Source organism: Carlito syrichta, unplaced genomic scaffold, assembly GCF_000164805.1.
Source record: "Carlito syrichta isolate Samal-C Ts95f unplaced genomic scaffold, Tarsius_syrichta-2.0.1 Scaffold304305, whole genome shotgun sequence".
In the NCBI taxonomy this organism is placed as follows: domain Eukaryota; kingdom Metazoa; phylum Chordata; class Mammalia; order Primates; family Tarsiidae; genus Carlito; species Carlito syrichta.
In genome coordinates, this window is record NW_007248401.1 from 367,382 (window position 1) to 390,805 (window position 23,424).

The window sequence follows — 23,424 nt, forward strand, 5'->3', positions numbered from 1 at the left end:
TGGCTCATTTTAAAATTTTTTGGTAGAGATAAGGCCTTGCTATGTTATCTAGGCTGGTCCCAAACTCCTGGGTTCAAGCAATCCTCCTGCCTTGGCCTCCCAAAGTGCTAGAATTATAGGCATGAGCCACTGAGCCTGAACAGAGATGACTTCTTAGCAGAAAAAAATACCAGCCAGGCATATCCTCTGTGTTAGTCCCTATGTTGGATGTTTGACATGCAGTATAATCTAATTTAACTCTATTCTTATAGCAGCTGTACAAGATATTATATTACTGTCATTATATAGAAGGGAAAAATGATGGGCAAAGCAGTAAAATAGCTTTCTCTGGAATACATTGCTAGTAGGTGACAGAGCTGGCCTTGGAACCTGGTCTTTCTGACTTGAATGCTTCCCCTTTCTTTCTAATTAGTTGATGCTTCTCAGTCTTCTGCCCCACATCTCCTAAGGTTAAAGGAGAATGTAGACAACTTCAGGAATGTTGGGGTGTCAGGGTAGAAAGGGGAGGTAGTCAGAGAGGAAAATGTTAGCTTGAGATGGTTAAAGACTATTTTATCTTAAAAATAAATGCTTTTTTGGCTGGGCGCAGTGGCTCACGCCTATAATCCCAGCACTTTGGGAGTCCGAGGTGAGAGGATTGCCTAAGCCCACGGGTTTGAGACCAGCCTAGGCAACTTGGTGAGACCTCATTTCTACAATTAAAAAAAAAAAAAATTAGCTGGGCACGGTGGTGCATGCCTGTAGTTCCAGCTATACGGAAGGCTGAGGTGGAAGGATCGCTGGAGCCCAGTAGATCGAGGCTGTCATGGTCGTCAGTGTGCCACTGCACTCCAGCCTGGGTGAAAGAGTGAGACTCCAATCCCAAAAAACAAAACAAAACAAAACAAAATAAAAATGCTTTTTTAGAGTGTTTTGTTTTATACTCTGTTTGCATATAATTTTTTTCTCCTAAATCATTAAGTAGCTAGGTGTGGTGGCTCATGCCTGTAATCTCAGCGCTTTAAGAAGCTGAGGCAAGAGGATTGCTTGAGCCCAGGGTTCAAGACTAGCCTGGGAAACTTGGTGAGACCTCATCTGTACAGTAAATCAAAAAATTAGCTGGGCATGGTGGCATACGCCTGTAGTTCTACTTACTTGGAAGGCTGAAGTGGAAGTATCGCCTAAGCTCAGCATGTTGAGGCTGTGGTGGCCATGAGTGTGCCACTGCATTCCAGGCTGGGTGACAGCGAGACTCTGACTCAAAAAAAATCACTAAGTAAAATGAATGCTTTAGTACAATCTGTGAACTGATAGACTCATTTTGGCCCGCAGAAGGGTTTTACTTGACCTACTTAGGTGGTAAAATATATTTGAATTGACAGAATTTAAAAATGGGGACATTTCTTTGAAAACCTTGACTTTCAGCTTTTGGCATTACTAGTCCTTATTGGCAACTGTTGGCTGGAGCTGTGAGTATCAGCCAACCTCTGCTTAAATGGGGCATGAGGGTCTCATAGTTTTATGGCTAACCACAGTTTACTGTAGTCACTATGACTTGCTGTTGTACCTGGACACTGAGACCATATGTTCTTTTGTCATTTATCATAGTGCTTGTGCTTTTCTTCTTTCACCTAGCTGCTTTACTCATCTATGTTCTCTTGCTTTTCTTTCTGTGGGCATTTAAGTTCTCTTCTTTATGAGGTACCATAAACATGTGGCAGACTTACCTATATTTTTGTAACTCAACATCCTTGTTTGAACCAGTGGATACAGTAAGTATGAATATTTCTCTTGTTTTGTTTTGAGTTGTGGTCTCACTCCATTACCCAGGCTGGAAAGCAGTGGTACGATCATGGCTTACCACAGCCTCGAACTCCTGGGCTCAAAGGGATCCACCCTCCTTAATCTCCAGAGTAGCTGAAACTATAGGTGTGTGCCCCCATGTCCGGCTCATACACCTCACTGTGAACGAAGCAGTGCTCTTTGAGAAGTTCCATGCTATTTCTTTTCCTTTTTTGCCTTAATGTGTTGCTCTTTCTCTAAAAAAATTGATTATTTTTGTTTAATAAATGTGTGGCACTGTGGCATGTGCTTTAAAGGGGCTTTGCTCTTGAAGAGCTTATAATGTAATAGAGGAGACAGATGTTAAACAAATCATTACATCAATAACTATTCAATTACAATTGTGATCATTGCAAAAAGGAAAAAAATAATCTGGGGGATAAGGGAGTGCCTCTAAATAATAAATATGAATTTGCTAGGCATAATTGAAAGGCTGGGGAGAGAAGCATACAATGTGAGAGGAGGAGCTTTCCAGACAAAGTGAACTGCATATGCAAAGGTCATGAAGCTGGAAAGAATATGGGGTTGATTTCAAGAGAATGAAAGCTCTTCGAAACATATATATATATTAATATATATATATATTAATCTCTTTATGTTGTCTTTATTCATTAATGCAGATTTTTGGAAAACAAAGCAAAGCAAAACCTTTCTGCTTATGAAACTTATTCTACATCATAAAATTCAAAAAACATTTTCTGCCTTACCTGGTATCCTATTGATGTAAGCTTATGGTCTTAAACATAGAGTGTCCTAGCTGGGCTTGGTGGCTCAGCCTGTAATCTCGCGCTTTGGGAGGCTGAGGTGAGTGAATTGCCTGAGCCCGTGGGTTCGAGACCCGCCTGGGCAACTTGGTGAGACCTCATCTCTACAATAAATCAAAAAATTAGCTGGGCATGGTAGCACGCGCCTGTAGTTCCAGCTACTTGAAAGGCCGAGGCAGAAGGATCGCTGGAGAGCAGCAGGTCGAGGCTGCGGTGGTCGGGAGCGGCCACTGTACTCCAGTCTGGGTGACAGAGTGAGACTCCAACTTAAAAAAAAAAAACATAGAGTGTCCTAAAATTTAATACTGAAGAAATATATTTTTATTTTTTCATCAAATGTTCTTAGAATTGAGATAATTATAGATTCATATGCTGTTGCAAGAAATAATACAGGAAGATTTCTTTATACATTTTACCTCATTTCTCCAAATGGTGGTAACATTTTGCAAAACTATAGTGAGGTATCACTTTAAGATTTCTATGTTGATAAAATCCACTCAATTTATTCAGATTTACCATTTTACTTCTGTTTGTGGGTGTGTTTTGTTTTACACAGTTTAATCACCTGTGTAGGTTTGTTTATATACCACTACTGAACAGTTCCAACACCATAAGAATGTCTAGTGTTGCCCTTTTAAAGCCATACTTCTCTCTTCTGAATTTAAATCCTTGGCAACCATTAATCCATTCTGCATTTATAAAACTTTGTCGTTTTACAATGTTATGTAAATGGGATCCCATGGTATATAACTTTTTGGGATTGGCTTTTTTCAACAAGAATAACTCCTGGGAGATTCATTCAAGTTTTTGCATGTCAATAGTTCAGTCCTTTTTATTGCCAAGTAGTCTTCCATAGTATGGATATACCACAGTTTGTTTAACCATTCATCTGTTGAAGGATATCTGGGTTGTTTCCAGTTTTTGATTATAATGAATAAAGCTACTTTGAACATTTGTGTATAGATTTTTGTGTAACACACGTCTTCATTTCTCTGGGATAAATGCCCAGGTATGCATTTGCTGGGTCATATGGTGGTTGCATATTTAGTTTTTTAAGAAACTGCCAAACTTTTCTAGAGTGACTGTAATGTTTTACAGTCTCAACAGCAATATTTGAGTGATCCAGTTTCTTTCCATCCTTACTGATGTTTGGTGTTTTCACTATTTTTAAATTTTAGCCATTTTCATAAGTCTGTAGTGACAATCTCATTGTTTTAATTTGCATTTCCCTAATAGCTAATGGTGTTGAGCATCTTTTCATGTGTTTATTTGCCATCTGTCATCCTCTTCAGAGAAATGTCTGTTCATGTCTTTTGCTCATTTTAAAATTGGATTGTCTGTCTAGTGTTGTGTTTTGAAAGTTCTTTATATGTTATGGGTACTAGTCCTTTGTAGGCTATATGGTTTGCTACTGTTTTCTCCCACTGTAGCTTGCCTTTTCATTCTCTTCACAGGATTTTTTCACAGAGCAAGCTTTTAATTTTGATGAGATCTAAATATTTTTAACAGAATAATATAAATACATGGTTTTATTTAATTTTTTTGAGTTGGGGTTTTACTCTGTCACCCCAGGCAGGAATGCAGTAGCACAATCATGGCTCACTGCAGTCTTGAACTTCTGGTCTCAAGCAATCCTCCCACCTCACCCTCCCAAGCATATGGGAATACAGGTGTGTGCCACCACGTCCAGCTCGTTTTTTTTATTTTTTGTAGAGATAAGGTCTCGCTATGTTGCCCAGGCTGGTCTTGAACTCCTAGGCTCAAGCAGCCCTCCTGCTTCAGCTTACCAAAGTGCTGGGATTATAAATGTGAGCCACCAGGCCTGGCCCATAGTTTATTTTGAAAAAGGCTTATAATGAAAAGCAAAGCGATATTCCTCACCCTTGGTCTCCCCTCACAAAGGTAACTCTTTTGAGGTGTTTGTGTTTTTACTTTTTGGAAGGTTTTCTTCCTAGCTCTAATACTGTTATAAGACTGTAAATGTGTTTTATATGTAAGGTAATACCATTGTACTGTCATTTCTTTTTTAATCAGATTTAGACAATTGAGTTCTGATAATGAAAAATGGGGATTTAACTCACCACCACCATCTCAAATTTTTTTGTTGTTGTTGAGTGACAAGGCTGGAGTGCAATAGTGTGATTATAGCTCATTGTAACTTTGAACTTGTGGGCACAAGTGATCCTCTTGTCTCAGCCTCCTAAGTAGCAGGAACGACAAGCACATGCCACCATACCTGGCTTAAAAAAATTTTTTTTGTGGAGATGGGGTCTTGTTTTGTTAGTCGAGCTGGTCTTGAGCTCCTTGCCTCGAATATTCCTCCTGCCTTGGTCTCCCAAAATACTGGAACTATAGATGTGAGACACCAGGCCTGGCCCCACTTTCCCAATTTTTGATAATAATTATCTTAGTTCTTCTATTGGCTACTTTTATATATTAAATAATATATTTAAGCCTTTGTTTTCTTTTTTCCATCCGCTTTGCACAGTGGAGAAAAGTTTTTAACATTAATAGTGTTTTCTTTTGGGGGGGTCTATAACTTGATTTATTTTAAGCCTCTTCTAATTTACCTAACAATTATACAATTTTGTTTTTGAGCCAGAGTCTTACTCTGTCACCCAGGCTGGAGTGTAGTGATCATGGCTACCATGTCTTTGACTTGCTGGGCTCAGGAGATCCTTCTGCTTCAGCCTCCTGAGTCACTGGGACTATAGGCGCATGTCACCACGGGCCTGTTATTGTACAGGCGAGGTCTCGCTATGTTGCCCAGGCTGGTCTCAAACTCCTGGGCTCAGGCAATCCTCTCGCCTCAGCCTCTCCAAATGCTGAGATTACAGGCATGAGCTACTGCATGTGGCTCTATAAATTTTTTTTTTAGTATTTCCTTTGTGCCAAGCATTCCTGAGTTGGGGATGCAAAGTAGTCAGAGGAAATAAAAATCCTAGTCCTTAACAAAGTTTATATTTTTGTGGGGGATATAGGTAGATACTGATAAGGGCTGAAGAAAAATATGAAGCAAAAAAGGGAGGGAGCATCAAAGGAGTTCCAAGTTTATATGGGGGGAATATATACGGAATGCTTCACTGATGTGACATTTGGTTAAAAATCGAAGATAGTAAGTAGCTCTGCTGTTACCTGGGAAAAGTGCAATCCATGCGTACAGAATAGCAAGTACAAAGGCCCTGAGGCATGAGTATCCCTGGAATATTTGAGAAATTGCAAGGTTAGTGTGACTGTAGTGGAGTAACTGAGAGAAGTAGGAGAAGAGGTCGGAGAAGTAAAAGGGGAACCAGATTATGTAAGGCCTTAGGGGTTATTGTGAGGAATTTGGTTCTTATTTTTAGTGAGATAGAAAGGTGTTTAAAGGTTTTGAGCAGAGGAATTACAAGATCTGATTTAGATTTAATAGGATTACTCTGGCTGTTGGATCAAGAATAGACTGAAGGGAGAATAAGGCTAGAGACAGGAAGACCAACTAGGAGCCTTTTGAAACAATTTAGCAAGATGTGAACAGTGGCTGGACCAGGGTTGAAGGGGGTGAGAAGTGGTGAGATTCTGAGTATTTGAAGGTAGGATTTAAAGATAAATCAGATGTGGAGTATAAGAGGCAAGAAGGAGTAGCAATGAGTCCACTTTTTTTTTACAGAGTTGGGGCCTTGCTATGTTACTCAGACTGGAATGCAGAGGCAATTAACAGATGTGATCATGGTGCACTGTATCCTCAAATGCCTGGCATAAAGCAGTCCTCTTGCCTCACCCTCTCAAGTAGCTAGGAGGACTATAGGCAAGTACTACTGCACTCAGGGTCGATTCTAAGTTTTTAATTTGAGTAACAAAAATAATAGTGTGACAGTTAAGATGGAGAAGACTGTAGGAGAAGAAATTTAGTTTTAGACATGTTAAAATTAAGACGCCTTTTCAATAGCCAGTTGGACATGTTGAAGAGTCAATTGGATGAACAAATCTGGAGCTCGGAAAGGTCTAGGCTGGAGATTTAAACTGCAGACTTACAAGCATATGGACAGTATTCAAGCCATGAGTCTGGATAGGATCACTAAGGGGGTGAATGTAGCTGGAGGAGAGGTTCAAGGACTCACTGAGCCTATTGGTAGGTAGAGGTCTGAGGCATGAGGAAGAACCACTAACTGAGCCTGAGAATGATCCAAGGTGTGTACTTTTGCGCTGTTCTTTATTGCTTCTCTTCTACCTTTTGTTATATTTGCTCTTTAACTTTCTTTTCCTGTATTTCTCAAGGTTATTTATCTGGTTCTCACAGTTATACAGATAATATTCTATTTTATTTTTGGGAAAAACTTTACTTAGTCCTTTTTCTCTTCCTTGAGTCACAGTTCCAAACTTTGCAAATTTGTATTCACCTCTTTTATGTTTATTAAAGTTATGCTTAATGTTCTCGTATGAAATGTTAAATGTGTAGAAAGTTTCAAGGAGGCAAAAATGTCATCTTTAATTCTGCCACCCGAGGCTAATTGCTGTAAACATGTTGGTATATTTTCCCCTTTTTGGGTATCAGGTGGAAAGTAAAAGTTTATATGTTTGCTTACCTTTTTGCTTAACAAAATGAACATTTTCCCCATGACAATTAAAACTCTTAACTTTTCCCTGAGTTTTTTTATTTTAAACATTTAAATCCACAGAAGAAATGAAAGAGTACACATTTGTTCTCTGTGTGTATTATACTTTTTGGGCGAGTGAAAATGTTTGAAACTAGATTGTAGACCCCCTTAATACATCCCTTTACATACTTCAGCATTCATCCCCTAAGAGTAAGTACATTATTCTGTAGTTCTGGCTACTTGGAAGGCTGAGGTGGAAGGATCTCCAGAGCCCAGCAGGTCGATGCTGGGGTGACAGTGAGCGTGTATGTCACCCCAGTGTTAGTACCTTCTGTTTGATTTTTGTGTACTTAGTCAGTACATTATTCTGTAATGTTGTAGACATCATAGTTCTCCTTAATACATCCCTTTAAATACCTCAGCATTTATCCCCTAAGAGTAAATACATTATTCTGTAATGTACACCTTATTTTCTTAGGTGTATATTATCATACCTAAGAATATAATTCCAGAATATCTAATAATATAATTCATATCCAGATTTTCTCAATTGTAGCAAAGATTCTTGTTTATGGATTGATTGATTGTATCTAGGATCCAGTCCAGGTTTACATACTGTATTTGTTTCAGTTTTAATGGTATAATAGTTCACTTAATAGATTATGAAATTAATCACTTCCCTAATGCTGAACTTGCAGGTTGTTTCTTAATAATAGTAAATGTTGAGAAGTAAGTTTGTATGAAGATCGTTCTATATTTGAAATTATTTCTTATAAGTGAAATTATTGGGTATGAATATTTTTTAGCACTTTTGATACATATTTTCAAATCGTTCTCCAGAAAGGATCCATTTATTTATACTCTCAGTGTACGATTATGTTTATTTCCTTAGTTTGGGTAACACTGAATAGTAGAACATTATAGAAAAAAAATTTTTTTTTTTGAGTTGGAGTTTCACTTCTTCGCGCAGGCTGGAGTGCAGTGACATGCATGCTCACGGTCGCCCCAGCATCAATCTGCTGGGCTCTGACGATCTTTCCTCCTCAGCCTTCCAAGTAGCCAGAACTACAGACACGCGCTGCTATGCCTGGCTATTTTTTATTTTATTGTAGAGATGAGATCTCGCTAAGTTGCCTGGACTGGTCTTGAACCCGGGCTCAGGCAATCTACTCACCTTGGCCTCCCAAAGTGCTGGGATTACAGGGAAAATTTTTTTTTAAAGTTTAATTTGCAACAAATGGTTTTTCTGGTTTCTTTACATATTTAAAGATACTTGTATTTCTTTTTTTTATGAGTTGTCTGTTTTGTCATTTGCCCATTTACATATTGGAGTTCTTTATATGAATTCCTTGTTTTTTTTTTTTTGAGTTGGAATCTCACTCTGTCACCCAGACTGGAGTGCAGTGGCACGCTCTCAGCCACCGCACCCTCGACCTGCTAGGCTCCGGTGATCCTTCCGCCTCAGCCTTCCAAGTAGCTGGAACTACAGGCGCACACTACCTTGCCTGGCTGGTTTTTTGGTTTATTGTAGAGATGAGGTCTCACCAAGTTGCCCAGGTGGGTCTTGAACCCGCGGGCTCAGGCAATCCACTCACCTCAGCTTCCCAAAGTGCTGGGATTACAGGCTGAGCCACCAAGCCCAGCTATATGAATTCTTTGTTTTATGAAGACTAATCTTTTGTTATATTCATTGTATATATTTTTTCCTAATTAGTTGTTTTTTAATTTTATTATATTTTTTGATCTATGGTATTAACTTCTTTTAGAAATATATGAACCTCTTGAATTTTATTTGGATACTTTGGGTCTCTATGTGTGCTCTGAGATTTTTTTTTACTAAAATATTTTTGTGGACCTTGTCTGGTTTAAACTGTTTTTTGAGCCCCTTCCTTGCTTATTTAATGCATATCTTTTTGGCACTTGTCAGTAAGTCTTTTGTATGCAAGATTTTTTTTATCCCTGCTGATAAAAAGATAAAACTCAAGTATGTTGGTGTCTTCTGTTTAATTTTTGTGTACTTAGTCTGTACAGTATTTTGAGTTGTTAACCTTTTAGGTGCTTTCTATAAAAAGTACTATAGGATTTTACTTTTCAAATTTGGCTAAGAGGTAGTTAATGTGCATGGAAAGTGACAGTACAATTCAGAGTGCTTTGAGCAAAGTGTCCCAGGCTATCTGGAAACATGTTATTGTGTTTTTCTGTTGTGTAGTGTTCTGGGAATCTCAGTGGAATCTGTGCCTGCTATGGAGGAAGAGAAGGAAGAAGAGCTAGAAGAGGAGAAAGAGAAGGAAGAAGATTTTTCAGACAATACCACACATTCCCTTGGTGCTGAAGGTAAGTAGTTTTGTGCCTTTTGCAGAATTATAGATTGTTCTAAGTTCCTTAAACATGAACAGGCAGATATCTAAATTTTTCTTCTTTATCAGGTTATAGATAAAATTCTTATAATTAAATTGCAAGTCATTACGAAATCTCCTAATAATTTAAAATATTCCATTTAATTGGGTATTCAGGAATTTGTAGCTCATTTGGTAGACTGCTTTCTTCATACTTACTTTTCCTTCTTTTGTGTTCATTTGTTTTTCAAATATTTTTGGAATGTATGCTTATTGGGATGGAAATACAACCTGAACTGCTGTGTATGTGGGTGTGATTTATGATGTATGTTCAGAAAGTAAACATAGTCTGTGATATTAGGTGCTTATATGGTTTTATAATATGTGTTTTTTTACTTTATTACACATTCCCCCTTCCTTTTTTTTTTTTTTTGAGTCGGAGTCTCACTCTGTTGTGTAGGCTGGAGTGCAGTAGCACGCTCATGGCCACTGCAGCCTCGACCTGCTGGGCTCAGACAATCTTTTCACCTCAGCCTTCCAAGTAGCTGGAACTACAGGTGCTAGCTAACACACCTGATTAATTTTTTATTTATTGTAGAGATGAGGTCTTGCCAAGTTGCACAGGCTGGTCTCGAACCCGTGGATTCAGGCAATCCTCTCACCTTGGCTTCCCAAAGTGCTGGGATTGTAGGCATGAGCCACCATGCCCGGCCATTTTCCCCCTTTTAATGCATTCATTTTTATCTTTTTTGAAAACGTTTTGGGGGGCAGGACTTTGATGTTAAGGACTAAGCATGACCCTCCTTTTCTGGGGAGCAGCAGCTTGCACATTGTATAATGTTGTGGGATGATACTTCATTTCTTGAAGTTTTGTTCCTAGATTCTGCCTCATCACAATTGGGCTTTGGGGTTCTGGAACTCTCTCAAAGCCAGGATGTTGAAGAACATACTGTGCCATATGAAGTGAACAGAGAACATCTACAGTTAGTAACCACCAACTCTGCTTATACCAGGCTGTCTGATATGGACGCTAATACTGGTATGAAATATATTTTCTGACATTTGTAATTGTTTATGTGTTTTCCTTCCATACTAGAGATAGTTATTTTTATTCTTTCTTCAGTAGGTTTTGAAACTATCTAACATTTTTTTTTTTTTTGAGTTGGAGTCTCTCTCTTTCGTCCAGGCTGGAGTGCAGTGGCATGCTTAAGGCTACCGCAGCCTCGACCTGCTGTGCTCAGGGGATCCTTCCACCTCAACCTTCCAAATGGCTGGAAATATAGGCATGCACCCCCACGTCCGGCTAATTTTTTGATTTGTTGTAGAAATGAGGTCTTGCCATGTTGCTCAGGCTGGTCTCGAACCCCTGGGCTCAGGCAATCCTCTCATCTCTGCCTCCCAAAGTGCTAGGATTACAGGCTTGAGCCACTATGCTTGCATAAGCTATCCAAGTTAATATCATCTAAGTATTATAGTAAGGTTGCAGATTTATCTGGTAAATACTTGTCAAATGATAGCTTGCAGATTGAGGGTTTCTGTTTAAGGTTACTGGTTACTTTTATTTTGAGAATGTTGCCTGTATATATTTTTAAACTGCACTTATTTCTATTAAATCTTTGCCTTTTAAAAAGCATTTGGAGTTGCTTCTACTTTGAAAAGTTAAATATCTTCTTCCTGTCTTCTTCTAAAACTCTAAGAAATGAAGCATGATGAACAGTCCAGTGAAGATATCCCCATGGCAGAACATCCCAGCAAGGATGTCCCTGTGACAGCACAGCCCAGTAAGGATGTACATGTGGTAAAAGAGCAAAATTCATCTGCAAGGTAAACTATGTTCTTTCTTTCTTTCTTTTTTTTTTAGATTAGAAAATACAGTTTATTTAGAGAGAGAGAGAAAGAGGAGATTCACCTTCCCAAGGAGGTCTCAGACCTCTGGGCTTGCTTTAGCCTCCCAAAGTGCTGGAATTACAGGATAGGAAATATGGCCTGGCCATAGCTGAGCAAGGCAATGTCCGCAATTGCCTCAACTATGTTCTTTCTAAAGGTGTTTATGGGGTTTTGCTGTAGGGTTACACTAAGTTCATCTTGCAGTTGGAAACATTTTTTAAAAGTTATTGATTTTTTTTTCCCTTTGTACTTGACATATTTCTAGTCCAGTAGAAACACTGACTGTTTATAAAGTTTTATTGTGGTCCCTCCACCCCCTTTTTGAGATGAAGTCTCACTATATTGCCCAGGTTGGACTTAAACTCTTGGGCTCAAGTGACTCTCCAGCCTTAGCCTCCCAGGTAGCTGGGCCATGCCAGCTACTCATTTTATCTTTAGGCATACTACAAAGATGATTTAATGCTGCTATTTATTAACTTTCAGCATGACTCCTTAATCTTTGGTTGTCACTCCTCCTCTGTGATCTTTGTTTACAGAGGCACTCTTTCTCTGTGAGAGGTCTTCCTAGCCTTTCTGGTGTTAGGAAGGACCACATGAATATTATATTTGAACCCTATTGTTTCTGTACTTGTGGGACATCCAGATTGCTTTGGGTCCTCAGGTATTCTGCATCTGGTAGTTTATGGTACAGATAGTTGTAGGAATTTTCTCAAGTCTTTTAACTTGGTAGGAATTGGGAAATATACCTCTGCTCTGTCTATAGTGATCATTCTATCCAAAGTTGCATTGCCTCTGGCCAACATCTGGAATTTGGATATGGCAGAGAAAGACTGGGATGCTTCCTGTTTGGAAGAGGAGATGATAAACAGTCAGCATTGTTATGACTATTTCCTTCTTTTTTTTTTTGAGTCTTAATCTTACTGTGTCACCCAGGCTGGAGTGCAGTGCCACACTCAAGGCTAATGCAGCCTCGACCTGCTGGGTTCAGGTGACCCTTCTGCCTCAGCTTTCTAAGTAGCCAGAACCACAGGTGCGGCACCACCACGTCCAGCTAATTTTTTGATTTATTGTAGAGATGAGGTCTCACCAAGTTGCTTAGGCTGGTCTCAAACCCCTAAGGCTTGCCTCAGCCTCCCAAAGTGCTGGGATTACAGGCATGAGCCTGGGATTACAGGCATGTCTGGCTGACTATTTCCTTCAATAGAAACAGTGGAGAGAGGAGTTCTGAACAAAGTTGAATATCAAGAGAAGTTGTCTTTCTAATGTAAAACACTCAGTGGCTAACTTTTCAGACCTTTTTTGGGGATATTGCCTTCCAACTAGTTAATGCTATTCTGTTTACCAGTGTTAGAATAGGTGAACCTCATAAGTTTCTGGAAAGGGGTCAGCAATGAGTGTCTTAAATGTGTAAGTATAGCTGTGAAGGAATCTTGGTTTGGGCTTGGATTGGGTAGATCAAATGGAAAAGACCAGCAGGTGTGTGTGGCAGTAGTGTGGAGGATAATTCACACCAAACACTTTCTGTGGCAGGCCTTAGTTTGGACTGTTCTCCTTATTGCCATTACAGTGATCTGGATCAGAATCCTTCATACAGGTCTAGATAACAGTATATATAATAGAAATTCCCAAAATCACTCATTAGAAGTTTTGGAAAACATGCAGTACAGCATTGAACAGGCTTTGAAATGGGCTGAGGACTTTGTATCACTATGCACAGTAGCTTATTTCATTTTAGTAGATAATTATGTAGGTTAGAGCCACTGGAATTTTTGAAATTATTAAAGAAAAGTAGAACAACTGGGCGTGGTGGCTCATGCCTGTAATCCCAGTACTTTTTGAGGTGGAGGCGAGAGAATTGTCCGAGTCTAGGGGTTTGAGACCAGCCTGGGCAACTTGGCAAGACCTTGTCTCTACAATAAATTTTAAAAAATTGTCCATGCATGGTGGTGCACACCTGTGGTTCCAGCTACTTGAAAGTCTGAGGCCTAAGGATCACCTGAGCCCAGCAGTTCAGGGCTGCAGTGGCCATGAGTGTGCCACTGCACTCTAACCTGTGTGACAGAGTGAGACTCCTACTTAAAAAAAAAAAAAGGAGGAAAAGCTTTTGGTTAAAAGATGAAAGCAGCGAGATCTCATCTCTACAATAAATCAAAAAATCAGCCGGGCGTGGTAGCGCATGCCTGTAATTCCGGCTACTTGGAAGGCTGAGGTGGAAGGATCGCCAGAGCCCAGCAGGTCGAGGCTGTGGTGGCCGGGAGCGGCCACTGCACTCCAGTCTGGACGACAGAGTGAGACTCCAACTCAAAAAAAAAAAAAAAAAAAAAAATGAAAGCATTTTAAATTTATCTCCTAATGATATGGATTTCCTAGGTCAGAGGACATGCCTTCTAGTCCCAGAGTATCTCTTGCTGGTAAGGAAACAAAAGAACAGATGTCTGCTCAAGAGCTCTTGGAAGGTGAACTGCAGAAGGCACCAGAGCCTGAGATTTTGTCAACTCAGGAAGACTTGTTTGACCAGAGCAATAAAACAGGTACCAAGAGTGATTAGTGGCTACAGCTCCTCTTCTCCAAAGATCTGGACTTTTATTTTGGTTCTGAGGCTACTGTTTAAGTCAGAAAGCATTTTTAAGGTTTGCAGACTTGTTTTTGATATGGAAAGACAATGTGTTTCTAACTAATTAGTAAGAAGGAATTTTGGGGATTGATTGCTATTTGACATTTTAAAAATAGTTTTATTTTTGTGGGGCCAGGGTCTTGCTATGTTTTTCAGGTTAGTTTTGAACTCCTGGGCTTAAGCAATCCTCCTGCCTCAGTCTCCCAAGGTGTGATCCACTGCACACGTTTGCTATTTAACATTCTGACATAATCTCATATCATCTAGCAATTAGGATAACACAAAACATTTTGGCATAATTTTCTCTCTTTTGGAAATTAGGTATTGAAGAATAATAGTTAGTATAGCAGATTTAGTATTATAGACAGTAGTTGTTTCTTTTTCTGTTATATGCTTACTAAGTCTTCAAATCTTAAATAAGATCATTAAATTTTTCATATTCACTTGGCTAATAGAAACTTATCTGTTTAGCTGGGTACAGTAACTCATGTCTGTAATTCCAGCACTTTGGGAGGTGGAGGTGAGAGGATTGCTTGAGCCCATGGTTTCAAGACCAGCCTGGGCAACTTGGTGAGACCTTGTCTCTAAAATAAATCAAGAAAAATTAGCCGGGCATGGTGGCACACGCCTGTAGTTCCAGCTACTTGGAAGGTTAAGGTGGAAGCATGTCCTGAGCTCAAGGCTGTGGTGGCCTTGAGCATGCCACTGTACTCCAGCTTGGGCAACAGTGAGACTCCCAACTCAAAAAAAAAGAAAAAAGAAAGAAAGAAACATATCTGTTTATTAGCTTATCTACTACAAATAAGGAATTAAGGTCTAGTAGAAAGAATATAAAATTTACAGGCCTAGAATGGTATTTGTTTCATACTTTTTAAACATTTAATTTAATTTATTTTTTTTAGTCAGGGTCTCACTCTGTTACCCAGGATGGAGTGCAGTAGCATGATCATGGTTTACTGCAGCCTTGATTACCTACGCTCAAATGTTCTTTCTGCCTCAGCCTTCAGAGTAGCTGGGAATATAGGTGTACAACACCACACCCAACTAATTTTTTGATTTTTTTTTCTTTATTTATTTTCATAGAGACAAGGTCTTACTATGTTGCCTAGGCTGGTTTTGAACTCCTGGGCTCAAGCGATTCTCCCACCTTGGCCTCCCAAAATCCTGAGATTGTAGTCGTGTACTACTGTGCCTGACCTGTTTCACAATTTTAACCCCTACCAATCTCCCATTCCACAACTTCAGAGAGCCAGAAAGCTTCAGTAATAAACAAATGTGTTTTGCTTCAGCAAAACATAATGTGTTAATGTTTAAGGAGGAAAGAGAGGAAGACTGTATTCCTTTACTATGCTGTGATGTAGATTGCTGTGCAAGACTTCAGAGGGTCATCAAGAAACATTTTTTTGGCCTCTCACTAAAGCTTTAAGGTTTGTACTTAAGAAACTCCTTTACACTTAAGATTAATATACTTGATACTCCATCTGTTGCTAAGAAGAGACCAACAGGAGACTCTCTATAGTATCAGTAATGACTGCTCACATATCCTTTTACTAATGCCATCAGTACTTTCTGTCTCCTTTGAGGAGGCCCAAGTTCTAATGAAGAATATTGCTGCATTCATATCGTCAGGTGTCATGTGCACTGTTTTGACTTCTCTCATTTCCATCATGGATGAGCTTTACTTCATCTTAGGTAGACCTTGGAATAAAAGACTGGTTTGCTGTTTTATAATAGAAGCATCACAAGAAAGAGGAACAGCCAAGCAGAGGTATATGAATTCTGGCTTTTAGTCTCCAAGCTTAGATCATGACAGAAAAGGCCAAGGAACTCTTTTCACCAATTCTTTATTCAAGAAACTCATTGGGAGGGAGGATTTAATGTTCACTGAAGATTTGTGTTATTGTGGCATTATGTTAATTGTACTACATATAGAAAAGAGGAACTTGGTTGGAAATACAAATATTATTATTATTGTTATTATTATTTTTTGAGTTGGAGTCTCACTCTCTTGCTCAGGGTGGAGTGCAGTGGCATGTTCACAGCCACCGCAGCCTCAACCTGCTGGGTTCATGTTTTTTGGGCAGTTCAGTAGTGTCAATCTGAGAAGTAAATGCAACTGGAATTTTTTTTTTTTCAGTAACTTCTGAGGGTTGCTCTACTCCTTCAAGGGAGGAAAGTGGGTGTTCTCTGGCTTCTACACCTGCTACCACTCTGCACCTTCTGCAGCTCTCTGGTCAGAGGTCCCTTGTTCAAGAGAGTCTTTCCACGTAAGTAAGCCTAAAATAGCTTGTGCCAAGGCACCATGAGAGTCTTAGACTAAGACTCAAAGAGCTAAAATTGCTTGCTGGTCTAGAAGTCTTTTTGAAACCAAAATGTAGAGCCTAGGCTTTAGAATTTTGGGGATGAAAACTTAGTGGGACTATTGAAGACAGATAAATTTGTCTTTCTGTTTGGAGGTTTTATAATAATAGTCCAAAGGTTTCACTAGGAAAGAAAAGGCCCAGTTATTTAGAAAATGTTGTACATTCAAAATAAGCATTCTGCTCCTCCGTGTAATAGCAGTTCTTCCCATTTAGCAGCGTAGGGTGGAGAATAGGTTGTCATAGTTGACAGTAGTTAGATTACTTTATCTCTGTGTTAGGGTAAAGAAGTTTGTTTTCTGTTTAGTTTTAGTTTTTTTTTTAGCCCCCCCTAGCAAAAACTTGATTTAATATCTGCTTTTACAAAGTTTGCTCAGTTGGAACTTCAGGACAAGATTCTTTGTTGGAGATTTTTTAAAAATGTAACTATTTGATGGTTCTGGTGAATCAAGTCAACAAACCATTAGATGTCTCTGTGCTTTCTCATTCTATGTTATGGCAGAAAGACAAGCAAAATAGATCATAGCAGCAAGAACAATAATACAACCGCAGCAACAGTGATAAGCACAGGAGTGCCAAGGGCTTTACCTGCTTTCAGAATGTTGTTGTACCTGCTCACATTGTCCTCCAACAGTGTTATGAGGAAGAATTCCACATGGCTTTTGGACAACAGTTCTGGAAATAATTTACTACTTAAGACAAACTGGAGTAGGATGGGGTAGGGAGGATGGTGCATAGTGTTTACACCTTTGATTTGGTTCTCACGCTTCAAAGTTTGTTTTAAAATTTAAAACATTTGTTACATATGTAATAACTATAAAAGAATATTTTTAACATCTATGTACATTTCAAATATAATGATAACATAGACCCAATAAGAAGAAAGCTAGTACTGATGCTTTTGAAGCCTTAGACATGACATCTCCAAATTTTAATCCTCTCTTCTTCTGTCTGGAGGAAGTCACCATCCTGAATTTTCTGTTAATTGCCCCTTTGGTTTTCTTTATGTATAGACTTTATGTATAGACTAAGCTATTGCTTAGTTTTGCCTGTTTTAGAACTTAAGATAAATAAAATCATAGTGTATGTATTTTTCTGAAATTTGCTTTTATGTATATGTCAAAGACAAGCTTGTGCACATGTTTACCAGGCAGTATACATAAAAATACTCACAGCATCATTGTTCTTCAGAACAAATTAAGCCAAACATCCATAAACAAGAGAATATATGAATGAAATATGACATAAACATCTGATGGAATGCAATATGGCTGCACATGAACATGGTTAAGTCTAAAATGTATAACATTGAGTAATTAAAAAGTTTTTTTTTTAAATAACAATGTGCATGGTCTTCCTATTATCAGGCAAAAAGTTGAATTTTTTTAATGTCTCAAATCTGCAAGTAAATTTATTTCCTAGTATGCTCTTTCTGGTTTTTAATCATGATATCCTTGTGTCTGGTCATTTACTTTGCCCTTACTCTCTTTAAAAAAAAAATCTAACCGGGCTTGGTGGCTCAGCCTGTAATCCCGCGCTTTGGGAGGCCGAGGTGAGTGGATTGCCTGAGCCTGCGGGTTCGAGACCTGCCTGGGCAACTTGGCGAGACCTCACCTTTACAATAAATAAATAAATAAATTAGCCGGGTGTGGTAGCGCGCACCTGTAGTTCCAACCACTTAGAAGGCTGAGGCGGAAGGATCGCCGGTGCCCAGCAGGTCGAGGCTGCGGTGGCCGGGAGTGGCCACTGCACTCCAGTCTGGGCGACAGAGTGAGACTTCAATTAAAAAAAAAAAAAAAGAAAATCTTATTTTAGAAATGCCTGGTGTGGGAAATAGTTATTGAAGTATTCTTGGTTCTTCTGCCACTCTCAGGTTGATTTAGGAATTTTTGCTATTAAAAAGTAAAAACAGATACAGAAATACAAATCTGTGGCTATGGTAAATTAACCTGTGATTCTCTCTTTATATGAAGGAATTCTTCAGATCTTGTTGCTCCTTCCCCTGATGTTTTCCGATCTACCCCTTTTATCGTTCCTAGCAGTCCCACAGAGCAAGAAAGGAGCAAAGGTGAGCTCTCTTAATCTGTCTGGTGCTCTTAGATTAGAAGAGAAGAAGCACTTCTATCTTGAGAAATGTACTATTTCTTTGTACTTCAGAATGCTGTGACCTACACTATTACATAGGATTCATGTCTGTCTGACTTTCAGGTATATGGCCTAGTGTAATGTGTTCTCCTCAGTTCTTTGCTTTTTTAGCACTAACTCTATATTTCTCTATTGTTGGCTTAATGTTTTTTTTTTTTTTGAGTTGGAGTCTACTCTGTTGCCTGGGCTAGAGTGCAGTGACACGCTCCCGGCCACTGCAGCCTCACCCTGCTGGGCTCAGGTGATCTTTCCGCCTCAGCCTTCCAAGTAGTTGGAACTACAGGCACGCACCACCACACCTGGCTAATTTTTTGATTTATTGTAGAGATGAAGTCTCACCAAGTTGCCCAGGCTGGTCTCGAACTCATGGGCTCAGGCAGTCCTCTCATTCCAGCCTCCTAAAGTGCTGGGATTACAGGCTGGAGCCACTGAGCCTGGTCAGCTTAATTTTTAAAAAGACCCTTAAAGGAAACTTTTTATGTTTTTAAAGTTGAGTTCAAATGAATTAGTATGGGAAAGAACTGGGCTTATTACTAATGACCTAGTAGTTTCCAGCAACATATTAATGTGTTTCTGGTGAGAAGGAACCAACTATTGTTTGTTGTGGTCTCTATAGGTTATTTTTGCAATTATTAAAATAATTTTAGCCAAAGAGTGGTTAGGAGCAGGTGGTAAAAATTTTAACTTCATATTCTTCTTTGAAGATTTAGAGAGATTTTATATTACTTTATTAACAAGAAAGCTTTCCTTTGCAATTACCTAATTTATCTTGTTCTCTAAGCCTCTTTTGCCCTGCCTAGTCTCCTATCCTATCATTCAAGATATTTCTAAATTCCTACTTTTTCTACAAAGCCTTTTCCAACAAACTCCATGATTTTCTTTTTATTCTTTCACATATGAATAATGGCACAATAATTTTTGTTTATTGAGCACTTAGAATATGCCTAGCACTGTTCTAGATGCTTCTTTGTGGTTTTTCTCATTGAATCCTCACAGTAATCCGAAGAAGCATGTGTTTCTTTTATTCCCATCTTTTGTTGTTATTGTTGTTGAAAGCAGGATTTATTGAGAAGACAGAAAAGCTCCCACAGTGGGGGGGAACCCGAAGGGGTTGCCAGTCCCCGTCTTACAGATGAGGAAGTGGAGGCACAGAGAGATTTATAACTAATAAGGTATAGAGGTGTGATTTGAATTCAGGCAGCTGCCTCCAGAGCTTGTGCTCTTCTCTGTCATGTATGTGTCTCCAGTGGTATCCTGCTGTCTTTGTTCTTGAGTAATGTAAACATAGCATTATTTAACAGTTTTTCAAGTGTAATTTATCTATGACAGAATTTGATCTTAGACTTTTCTTCTGCTACTTTCTTCTGGCTGTTTCTCTTGAAGTCGGTTGTAGGTATCCAAATGGGATGAAATCAATCTAAGGCTAACATGATTAGTGTCGTCTTCAATTTAAAAAAAAGGTAAATTCGTACCCCACATCTTTAAAAAAAAACGGTAAATTCATTCTACATAAAACACTGTTAATGCAAGCTAAGTTTGGTTAATTCTTAGAACAATTTCTTCTATCTGTAGTGTGAATATTGAAAAAATATAAAAATGAATTTTATTAAAAATGCTTTTTTTGGCAAACACAATGACTCATGCCTGTAATTCCAGCACTTTGGGAGGCTGAGGCAGGAGGATTGCTTGAGACCAGGAGTTTGAGACCAGCCTGAGCAACAAAGTGAGATCCTGTCTCTACAAAAAAAATATTAAAAAATTAAGTGGGCATGGTGACATGTGCCTGTAGTTCCAGCTACTTGGGAGGCTGAGGCAGGAGGATCACTTGAGCCCAGGAGTTCAAGGCTGCAGTGAGCCATGATCATACCAATGCAATGTAGCCTGGATAACAGAGTGAAACACTGTTTCCAAAAACAACAACAAAAAAATCTTTCTTCCTGATATAAAGATAGTTAATGTTCTTTGTAGAAAATTTGGAAAGTATACAGTAAATTAATGAAAATAAGACAGAAATCACCTGCGATACCACAGTGCAGATACAGTTACGATTAGTGTATTTGGATATATTTCAGAATTTTCAGTGCATAAATATAAAAAAGTATTTTTATATAATTGACATCATGTGTATATTATTCAGTTGTCTTTTATGTAATATATTTCCCTCATCAGTTGCATTTTAATGTATTGGCTTAATATGTGCATCACTGTGAGACTATGTACACTTTTTGAATTTATTTATTTTTGCTGTCCTTAGATTATTAGTCAAAAGATTTTTTTTTTTTTTTTGAGTAAGAGTCTCACTCTGTCACCCAGACTGGAGTTCAGTGGCTGCTCCCGGCCACGGCAACCTCGACCTGCTGGGCTCTGGCAATCTTTCCGCCTCAGCCTTCCAAGTAGCCGGAACTACAGGCAGACGCTACCACGCCCGGTTAATTTTATTTTATTTATTGTAGAGATGAGGTCTCGCCAAGTTGCCCAGGCGGGTCTCGAACCCGCGGGCTCAGGCAATCCACTCACCTCAGCCTTCCAAAGCAAGGGATTACAGGCTGAGCCACCGAGCCCGGCTCAAAACCCTTTTTATATGTAGTACAGCAGTGGGTCTTTAATGTGCTTTGTCATGGTGAGCAAGTTCAAAAGGTGCAATGAAATACTTAGCACAGTTGTAGTAAAGACTTATAGTACCAAATCCCAAATTAGTATTCAAGTGGTAAGGTTGTGGACAAGCTAAACAGGTAGGGTACATATTGAGTACATATTGGGGTGTATATGCATAGCAGGTAGCATAAACATGAATTATGGGGAAAAATGAAATGTCATAATTAGTTTCTGAGTGGTCTAGTGGCAGCCTGGTTAGGGTCAAATTGTACAATAGGGGGAAAAGGACGATATACCAAATTCCTACCTTGCTAGGCTGGTTCCAAGGAAGACCCTGTTAGCCTACAGGGGTGTAGTATACTGTTGGAAAGCAATGTTTTGTGTGTGTTCCCTCCTGAGCAATTTATGTCACAATCAGTTTCTTCTGTTTCTTAGGTCTTTGATAAATCAGTGCTGATTGGCACTGATAGATTATTTTTTCCTCTGTATTTTACAATCATCCATCTCTCTGCATTTAGCAGTTGTTAATGCAAATATAATGAGTTCATAAATATGTAGGTACTATATTTACTTAGAGTCACCACTCTAAGTTCGCTGCCTTTCAGGACCTGTGGCAGAATATATGATGGTTAAATTAAGTGCCATTAATCTAGGCTTTCCTACAAGAAATGTGAAAAATTGAACTATAGTCAGGAAAGGGGCTTAGAGGAGCCAAGTTAATTAAACATTTCTTATGAATGGGTAGGTATCCCCAGATGGACACAATTTTAATCCATACCTAAAAATAGGAGCATGGACCCTCCCTCTTGACAAAAAAGTATTGCTATTATTACCAAGACCCAATCTACTGTTATTTTGTTAGCTTTTCTAAAAATTAAGTCAGTATATTTTTTGGAGTGGACTGTTTTATAATGTAATTATTGTTAATGGTGTTGGAACACATAATATTGATGAGTGATTATTTTAGTTTGTTTTCCCTGTTTTAAACCAGATGCACCAATGGATATGTCAGTGTTATCTGAAGGAGGAGGAGAGTCTTTTCAGAAGAAACTTCGAGATGATGAACCAGTGGAGATAGAAAACCCCCCTCTCCCACCTGAACCCACTGTATCACCACAAGCTTCAACACCAATATCTCAGAGCACACCAGTCTTCACTCCTGGATCACTTCCTATCCCATCGCAGCCTGAGTTTTCTCATGTGAGAATTGTAGAAGTAGTTTTTTTTTTAAACACGCTTTATTGGGGTATAATTTTACTAACCATAAGATTCATCCATTTTAAGTGTACAATTTAGTGATATTTTAGTAAATTTGCAGTCATGCAACTGTTATCCCAGTCAAGTTTTAGAACATTTCCAGTCACCCATCATGTCGATATTTATTTTTATGTCTAAATTTTTTACTATGTCTTTAAACTTTTTGAAAATGTTACTGCTGCCGGGCTCGGTGGCCCAGCCTGTAAATCCGCGCCTTTGGGAGGCTGAGGTGAGTGGATTGCCTGAGCCCGCAGGTTCGAGACCCGCCTGGGCAGCGAGACCTCATCTCTACAATAAATAAAAAAATCAGCCGGGCATGGTAGCACATGCCTGTAATTCCGGCTACTTGGAAGGCTGAGAGGGAAGGATCGCCGGAGCCCAGCAGGTCGAGGCTGCGGTGGCCAGGAGCGGCCACTGCACTCCAGTCTGGGTGACAGAGTGAGACTCCAACTTCAAAAAAAAAAAGAAAATGTTACTGCAAAGTTCTTTTTCCAGTTATTATGACATTGTGTCATAGTTTTCAGTGTTATATTGTCTTTATATTATCCACTAAAAATTCGTGTATTATTTCTCTAAGTGGATGTGCTCTCAGTACAGAATCATTCTCATACTGAGAGTATCAAGATTTTTAGATCAAGGTTTTTAGTTTTCTGATGTAAATTTTCTTCTAAAAGCAAAGAAAAACTAATATTTAATTTGTATAATTTTGTTTGTTTTCTTTTCTTTTTTTTTTTTTTGAGTTGAAGCCTCATTCTGCCACCCAGGCTGGAGTACAGTGGCACGCTCACCACCACTGCAGTCTCGACCTGCTGGACTCAGGTGATCATTCCACCTCAGCCTTCCAAGTAACTGGAACTATAGGCACGCACCACCACACCTGTCTAAGTTTTTGATTTATTGTAGAGATGAGGTCTCAGCAGGTTGCCTAGGTTGGTCTTGAAACCGTGGGCTCAGGCAATCCTCTCACCTTGGCCTCCCAGAGTGCTGGGATTATAGAAGTAAACTGCCACACTCGGCCTGTGTGTTTTGTGTGTGTGTGTGTGTGTGTGTGTGTATATATGTGTGTGTCAG

General features: G+C 39.1%; 1 protein-coding gene across 2 annotated transcripts in view; it reads left to right on the forward strand.

Moving 5' to 3' along the window:
* Positions 1 to 23,424, forward strand: part of TP53BP1 (tumor protein p53 binding protein 1) — a 118,157-nt gene that overhangs the window by 29,410 nt on the left and 65,323 nt on the right. For both annotated transcript variants that reach the window (XM_021713138.1, XM_008059625.1), the window contains 7 exons: positions 9,369 to 9,493; positions 10,376 to 10,534; positions 11,193 to 11,319; positions 13,753 to 13,913; positions 16,134 to 16,263; positions 18,330 to 18,424; positions 22,088 to 22,296. In XM_021713138.1, the coding sequence (XP_021568813.1) occupies positions 9,369 to 9,493; positions 10,376 to 10,534; positions 11,193 to 11,319; positions 13,753 to 13,913; positions 16,134 to 16,263; positions 18,330 to 18,424; positions 22,088 to 22,296 (1,006 nt within the window). The remainder of the gene's footprint in view (positions 1 to 9,368; positions 9,494 to 10,375; positions 10,535 to 11,192; positions 11,320 to 13,752; positions 13,914 to 16,133; positions 16,264 to 18,329; positions 18,425 to 22,087; positions 22,297 to 23,424) is intronic.